Here is an 8,677-nt window from a genome sequence, read left to right as displayed (position 1 = left end):
TTATGGTGAACCAAAAATGAACCGTTTCTAAACTCTGCCTGTGAAAGAACCTTTCCATAATATTTTTCAAGGACATCTTGACAGGTGCCATGTTGATAGAGCCCTATCTACAGTGTGTCCTTCACTTTGACACATACTGTACCTTAGTTCACGTGTCAGTCAACAGCACAGCCCAGGAGGGTACAGAACAGTATATATATAGGTGTCAGGACTCAGGACACAGTATACTGGATAGCACCATGTACACGCTTACCTTCCTGTTGGCCTGGGCTCTGCTCGCCGTGAGGGTGCCTGCCACCCCCGTGGCAGAGGACAACGTAAGTAATGACGACTATTATAGGGACATGGGACGTTAATCGTTCACAATCGTATCGAAGAGATTTAAATTTATCGTGAAATTGTCCCCCCGTCATACACTGGGATCAATTCATTTTTGCCGAGCTTCATTATCCGGTATCCGGTAAACCCTTATGATCAGTAAAACAGACTCTGTAAAGAGTGCATTTTCTGTGCTCTTTTCCCGCTCTAAACCAAATCGCTTTGCCAAAAATAGCCCAGAATATGGATGCTGCAGTTCAAGTGGTTAATAAAAGTCTTTTAGGCATATTTTGATCAGTGCGATAATATTGCTAATTTAATTATTCTTTTTGCCACAGTAATCGTGACATGAAACGTTTAAATCGTCCCATGCCTAATGACAACTCCATTGTTATCTGCATCCTGCAAAGTGTTTGCTGTAAAGCAGAGTAGAGTCCGATTGATATAGCAGTCTTGCCGATAATATTATTTCAATTTCAACAATCGGCATCTGCTATGCAGCTGATGTGTCCCAATATTTAACCACTTCAATGATGACTCATTTTGGTACAAATGTTCTCAAAAGTTTCCAAAATGTTTCAAAATCAGCCAAGCTACAATTAAGCTCAAGAGCTTGTTTGTTGCTCTGGTATATTATTTTATTTTTTTACATTTTTGAATAGGGATTAAGTGGCTAAATGGAATAAAGTTGACATGTTCATTTATATCTATCAAAAAGTTTTTATTTTTTTTCTCAAATAGAAATTTTTATGAAATCGTATATACTATACCAAAGAGACTTACTTATTCATGACATGGTATATTTTATGTTTCCACGTGATGATGCTAGCATTTCTAATGAACATTGAGTGTTTCCCTTTCAGACATTATGTCAAAAATCGATGTTTTGAATTCATGCACTTTTATTAATGAACCTTTCTTCTCTATCTCATCTCTCAACGCTGCACCTGCAGGAGGGTGAGTGTGTCCCATTATTTAAAAGTCATTGCAATAGTAAAAGTAGTTTATCAGAATTTCACTCAATCTTTTCTGTCTTTTTGGTCTATTTGTGTCCAGGTCTTATGCTGACCTCCATGTCAGACCAGAATGACATTGTGAACAAACACAACACTCTGAGGAGAGGTGTGCAGCCTACCGCCAGTAACATGCTGAAGATGGTAAGACACTCCATATACAGTAATGTATTCCATTCAATTCAATCGGTATTTCAGACTCTCCAGTATGTCCATAGAGTACAAAATACAAGACACAATATTAAAAATATATATACAATCCAGTGCCTCGTACCAGCCAATCCATATAAGCTCACAAGTGCTGTGAATTGAATATTTTTTCAAACATAACAACACAAATCTTCGTTGATGGGGGGCACAAAATATTTTCAGATGGGGGTCTGCGGTCCTTGACGTGAACAAGTTTGAGAACCACTGATACATTATGGTCATAAACAGTGTACAGATCTAACATCCTGTCCTCTCAATCTCACAGAGTTGGAACAATGAAGCTGCTGCCAACGCTCAGAAATGGGCCAACGGCTGCTCCATGAACCACAGCCCCCCCAGCCAGAGGACCATCAGCAGTAAGACCTCTTTAAATGAGTACTATCACGTCTGTCCTTTTTGGAAAGAAACACGCTAATGCGAAAGGAGCAGCACAAACGTCAAACGTTCAAACGTATCTTCATATAATCGGTCCTCACTAATGCACATTATAATATGGCACCATTTCTGACTACTCACTCTGTGTCTCATTGTGGGCTGTAGACACTGGCACGGGGTTAATGCGGGTTAATGTATATACATAGTAGTGTCTGAAAAAAACCCTCAAATATCTAAATACTACTAATACAGGGGGCACGGTGGCGCAGTCGGTAGCGCTGTCGCCTCACAGCTAGAAGGTCCTGGGTTCGATTCCTGCAGGGGAAGCTGTGGGCGCTGGGGGCGTGTTCTCTCCTCCGCGTCATCAGTGCCCATAGGGCATCGCAGTTGCGGCCACTTCCGGGTTCCACTGCAAAATACTCAATGCATTTTTCCCATTGACATTTCCAAAAATATTGATATCAATTATTTTAAGCCTAGAATCAAGCCATCCAGGGTCCTGGTGAATCATGACCATAAAACGTTTGATTCTGTGATTATTTTTTTTTGAAAACGGCAAAACAAAGGGTATTTATTAAATATAGTATATCATATAATTAAATATAAAATAAAATAAATCACAGAAAAAAATGTTTTATGGTCATGATTCACCAGGACCCTGGATGGCTTGATTCTAGGCTTAAATTAATTGATATAAATATTTTTGGAAATGTCAATGGGAAAAATGCATTGAGTATTTTGAAGTGGAACCAGGAAGTGGGCGGGAACTGCGATGCTCTATACCCTAGGTGGGGTTGGTGAAAGGGCCTTTCTGTGTGGAGTTTGCATGTTCTCCCCGTGTCTCCTAGGGTAGGTACCCTCACAAAAACATGCAGTAATCCTGGTCTCTATACTGCCTCCCCCTGGTCAGCCGGGGCGCCTGATGGAGGGGAAAGGAACTGGTTGGAATAACGTGTTCCTTCCACGCGCTACGTCCAACCAGGGAAACTCTCCCCTGTCAGGTGACAAGAAGGTCAGTTGGCTCTCATGCATTGAAGGAGGCATGAGCTCGGCCCTGGCCTCCCTAGGCTGGCAGAGGGAAGGTAGTGCCCATGATTACATAGACAATTGGCACTGGGTGTAAAAAATGGGGTTACAAAATTGTGGGATAAAAATTTTAAGTACAAAAAAAAAATCTAAATACTGAATAAAGCAACTTAAAAACTGTCTGGGGTGAAACACAAAAACCTGAGTATAGACGTTCAAATTAGCCCAAACTTGTTTGAAAGTGAAATATCCCTTTAAGTGCTCCTCCCTTCATGCAAGCGTGTTACTTGTCAAAAAGGACAGACTTGCAAGCTTAACAACGCGTTGATAAGCTTGTAGATCTGTTATTTTTGGTCATTCTATGGACTATATACATGCACAAGTCAGACACACTGCCACTACATCAGATAAGCTGCCTTCTGTTTGATAAAAAGTTCTCGAGTGGGGGAGCAAATATTGGCATCACAGATTTATCAAAGGTTATTTAATTTGGGATATGAGGCCACTGAAAACCCCCTCCTTCTCACAAACGAGCTGATAAGCATGTAGGTCGGTTGTTTTTGGCAAGCGACACTGTTGTACTACGGAGGATAAAGTCTCGAGTGGGACACACTGCCACTACATCAGTGTTCTCAGATAAGCTGGCCTGTACGTGGCTTCCGTTACATTAATAAACGTCTTGAGTGGGAGGTATTGGCATCACAAATCACATTGTACACACAGTCTATCAACCTCAGTTTAACTTGTGATATAGGAGAGCATTGAACATGCCCTCCTTTTAAAGGACAACTTTGTTTTTCACAACCAATGTTTATGTTTTAGCTTCAAATTAAAGTTTTTACAGTGGGCGGGGGCATTCAGGCAGGTGGCTCTTTTTTTTTTACACAATAACCTGGCGATTTCTTTGTAATTATTTACAGTAGCTCTTCTAGCCCCCAATAACTCACATCTGGCCATCAAAGACCACGGGACCTTTAAAAAAAGACATATTTAGCCACCTGCCCAAATGCCCCCGCCCACTGTAAAAAAGATTGCGAAAATTGCTAAAACTATAGAAAGCAGTAAATGAAAATATATTAACACTCATCTTGTATTTACTTTAATTACACGCTAAAACATAAACCGTGGTTGTAAAAAAACAAAGTTGTCCTTTCACTAACTACTAGTACTGTAGCAGTTAGCAGAGGCGAGGCTATGACGCTGTGATATCAGTCATCTCCATATTTGGGCATACTGAAAGACAGACAGACACACAAACATGCAGAGATTCCTGAGATAGATAGATAGATAGATAGATAGATAGATAGATAGATAGATAGATAGATAGATAGATAGATAGATAGATAGATAGATAGAAAGATAGAAAGATAGATAGATAGATAGATAGATAGATAGATAGATAGATAGATAGATAGATAGAAAGATAGATAGATAGATCCAATCCACTTTATTTGTATAGCACATTTCACAACCAGGGTTTACAAAGTGCTGTACAGAAAATCATGCAAAATACACAGTTAAAATACCCTCCACCATATTTTACACCTATGTTTTATACATTTTTAAATATTCACTGAGCGGCTGGTCACATGAAGACTCTCTCTCTCTCTCTCTCTCTCTCTCTCTCTCTCTCTCTCTCTCTCTCTCTCTCTCTCTCTCTCTCTCTCTCTCTCTCTCTCTCTCTCTCTCTCTCTCTCTGTGTAGCCAGTGGATGTGGTGAGAACCTGTACATGGCCAGTTATAAGAACACATGGGACGGTGCCATCCAGTCCTGGTACGATGAGGTGAATGACTATCGCTACGGTGTGGGAGCTGTCAATGGAGCAATGATCGGACACTACACACAGGTACACACTCTGACACTACACACAGGTACACACACTGACACTACACACAGGTAGTCTACACACAGTATATTTGCACTTTTGCACATGTTGGTAAATCCATGCCTCTGCTTTTGATATCCCACTCTGGTCATTCCGTTTTCATGTCCGGTGGGGATACGTCAGTGGCGTGCACAGACATTTTGAGGGGCAGGTGCTCAAGTAAAAGAAAAAAGGGCACCTTGCACGGCGCGCGGAACCGCCGGCTGCCTTAGTAGTGTGAGATTTATAGAAGAAAATTGCAACGCACATTTTGGGGAATTGTTAATATATTAGAAGCTTTTAATCCAGAATTGATCGATGTCACCATGGGCTACATACTGTAAACCAGGGGTCTTCAACGTTTTCAGGCCAAGGACCCCCTAGCTGAGAGAGAGATGAAGCAGGGACCCCTCTATATTGTATAAAATTGTGTTTAAGATTATACTTTTTTTTGTTTACTTGGTCTGCTCTTTTTTCCCTCTACACCTATACCTTTTTGCCAAAAATAGCCGATCTACAAGCTCACAACGCCTCGCAGCGCGAGGCGTTGTGAGCTTGTAGATCTGCTATTTTTGGCTAAAGTTCTCCTCAGAAAAGGGATGCTAGGTTTCGAGTGGTTATGGTAAAAAGAAAAATCATATCACATAAAGATTTGGCGGACCCCCTGTAGTAACTCTGAGGAAGACCCATGCAGTAAACTGAAGAAAAAAAAATATATATATATTTTATTTTTTCAAAAGGGCACTTCTGGTCAAGAGGGCAAAGGGCAGGTGCTCTAGCACCACCTAGAGTCTATCTGTGCACGTCCCTGGGATACGTATTATCCCTGCTTATTACACGGCTTGGTTGAATGCTTGATTCTGATTGGTCAATCGCTGAATTCAGCGGTGTGTTATTTCTGGATAATGACCGATGAGCTCTAGAACAGACCGCTGTCTAATCAAAGGCTCAGAGCACCTGCTCATATCAAATCTCTATACTGCCGGGGCAGAATAGAGACCAGGATTACTGCATGTTTTTTGTGAGGGTACCTAAACACTGAGTTGATGTGGTGTTGTGTGTGTTGCGTGTACACAGTTGGTGTGGTACCGCTCCAACCAGATCGGATGTGCTATGGCCTACTGCCCCAACGCCGCCTACAAATACTTCTATGTGTGTCAGTATTGCCCACCGTAAGTACAAATACGTCTACATGTCTAACATTTTTATGGGTCGCGAGGAAATATCCCCCTTTTTTCCCCCGTTATATTATGTATTATTTCAAAGAATAAAGTTTTAAAAAAAGACACAACTTTTCATCAATCAAAAACTATTCCAACATTTTCCAAAAGTATTTCATAAATAAAATCTAAAAATCCAATAATTTCTATAAATGAAAACAAAAAAGTGAAAATAGCAGATCTACAAGCTCACAACACAGCATGAAGCGACTTGTTGTGAGCTTGTAGATCTGCTATTTTCATTAGTTTTGGTCCCGGCCAAACGTCTAATTTCTCTTTTGGGTCTTGAGCTAAAAAGTTTGGGAACCACTGCTCTGCACCATTGCACTGGACACACCCCCATGGCGCAAGTTAAGACCATGTGCCATGGCGCAAAGTTCCACAGTTAAAATAGAACCCAGAAGACTTTACTGTGTAGATTAAAGATCCACAGTTAAAATAGAGCCCAGAGGACTTTACTGTGTAGATTAAGGTCACATAGATACACATGGAATCAAATGGATGTCTGTGGCCTGATGCATGTTAAGATGTTTGAGAGTCACTATAGCATCACAACACAACTAAAGACTTATTTGATGTGTTTTATAACTGACAACGTCAGAATCACCTTCAGGAGGCTGCAATTCCAAACTGGCCCCTGTCAAAGTCTAAACCTACCCCCCCCCTCCCCTCCTCCTAAAACTGTCTATTGTACATATTTCTTGTTTTTCATACCAGTAACCTGTAAGTTGATTGTATGACGTTCTGCATAGTAGTGTATATTTGTATGTCTTCTTAAATGTCATCATGATTTGAGTGCACAGGGATCTCATTTTAAATAAGCCAAGTGCTTTTATGAGCGATCCAGTTTAGAGGACCTTGTATTGTGAATTGTACTTCCATGTACTGTTTCCATGTCTTTCTAAATAAAGTATTCAATCAATCAATCAATCAAACAAACAAACAAACAACAGTAATGGTAGAAGGCCATTCCATATGAGTGACCTGATATGACGTTGAGAAAAACCACACTCACCACTTTAAAATGCATTTGGGCAAGGGTTCTCAAAGTGGGTTCCAGGGGCTTGAGCCGAGTGGGTTCCAAAATGGACGGTGTGCAAATGAGAGTGTACAAATGGAATGGTTCCTTTTGTACACTCTCAGAGTTATGGGGGATTCTTGAAATTCATTGCATTGCAATGTATAGGTCAACGGTACTGTAGATCCATGTGGAAACATCTACAGTACCTAGGGTTGCTGAAAAATTTATTATTCATTAATGTTTGTAGGTGGACATGCAATGAGAAAGCATGTCTCAGACACTCTCAGATCATATATAGTGTTTAATATTTGATGTTCTGTCACATATTGCAGTGGTAACTACCAGTACACCCACCCCTACAAGTCTGGATCATCTTGTGGTGACTGTCCCAACGCCTGTGACAACAAGCTGTGCAGTAAGTGACCATAACATTTCTGCCACACAGCGGATTGTACTGTGAAGGTGTGATGTGCAGTGGTGGACAGTAGTGATGTACGGTCCGACCCATAACCCGCGGGTCAACCCGCGGCGCGGGCGGACGAGTAAAGATTTCAGAGGCAATTATGCGGGCTGCGGGTGTTGCGGGTCAACGCCACTCTCACACGCAAAAAAAATATTTAAAAAATCACATGCTCTTGTTTTGTCTTTATTCCTAATAAGAACAAGAATAAGAATAATAACAATAAAACAGTTTGAATACACTTGGGGTACATACTTATACTTTTTTTCCCACCGCAGGGCGGGTTGAGTCATAGATTTATATATGGGTTTGCGGGTTGAGTTCCATGGCGGGTTGGGCGGGGCGGGTTATGAAAAAACCCGACCCGTACATCTAGGAAGGGACCCCCGGGACCCAACCATAAATACCCTATGAATTAACCACTTATAAGAGTTGCAATGCCATGTATATCGACTTTTCAGGTCGGGATACCAATTTTATCCAATCAGGAGAGAGAACTGATACGGGATACAGGATAAACGAGTGAAATTGGAAATGATGCCTCAAAGAAATTAGCAGACAAAAGACTGATACATGAGTACTCTCTCCTGATGGTTTGAACATTTGCAACCCACCTGAAAATGTATTTTCAATCTATTTATTAATGAGCTGGAGAGACAGGGGGACCCTTGTTATTGAACAAACACTCTACAGCAATGATTACTATCCGAGTATAGTTCTTTTACTTTAACCTTTTAACAAAGAACTTTTTGTTTTGACCAAAGCAAACATCACTTATAACCTTTAAGTAGGGGTTTTACTGAGAGGTTTGAACAATAATTCAGGAGAAGTTGAGAAATAAATAATAACTTATTGATATTTCACTCCACACCGTCATCAACTCAATGACACCTGAACTGTTGTCTCTCTTTCTCTGTCTCATTCACTCTCTCACTGTCTTCTCTTGGCCTGTGTCTGTCTGTCTGTCTGTCTGTCTGTCTGTCTGTCTGTCTGTCTGTCTGTCTGTCTGTCTGTCTGTCTGTCTGTCTGTGTCTCTCTCAGCCAACCCATGTCCCTATGCTGACCAGTACAGCAACTGTCCTGACCTGAAGCAGCAGTGGGGGTGCAGCAACGCCAACGTCAAGGACTGGTGCCCCGCCTCCTGCAAATGCACCAATGAGATCATCTAA

The 8,677-nt window shown here is 41.2% G+C and overlaps 1 protein-coding gene across 1 annotated transcript; it reads left to right on the top strand.

Moving 5' to 3' along the window:
• Positions 1 to 239: 239 nt before the first annotated feature.
• On the top strand, positions 240 to 8,677 carry LOC308102624 (cysteine-rich venom protein-like; the record flags this gene model as incomplete). The annotated part of the gene is made up of 8 exons (XM_080452425.1): positions 240 to 317; positions 1,272 to 1,275; positions 1,375 to 1,475; positions 1,807 to 1,897; positions 4,647 to 4,789; positions 5,885 to 5,979; positions 7,381 to 7,463; positions 8,550 to 8,677. The coding sequence occupies 8 exons, from the start codon at positions 240 to 242 to the stop codon at positions 8,675 to 8,677; spliced, it is 723 nt and encodes a 240-aa protein (XP_080308551.1).

The sequence above is a fragment of the Gymnoscopelus braueri genome, assembly GCF_963280865.1.
Source record: "Gymnoscopelus braueri genome assembly, chromosome: 16".
NCBI lineage: Eukaryota > Metazoa > Chordata > Actinopteri > Myctophiformes > Myctophidae > Gymnoscopelus > Gymnoscopelus braueri.
This window is presented reverse-complemented; position numbering and strand designations above follow the sequence as displayed.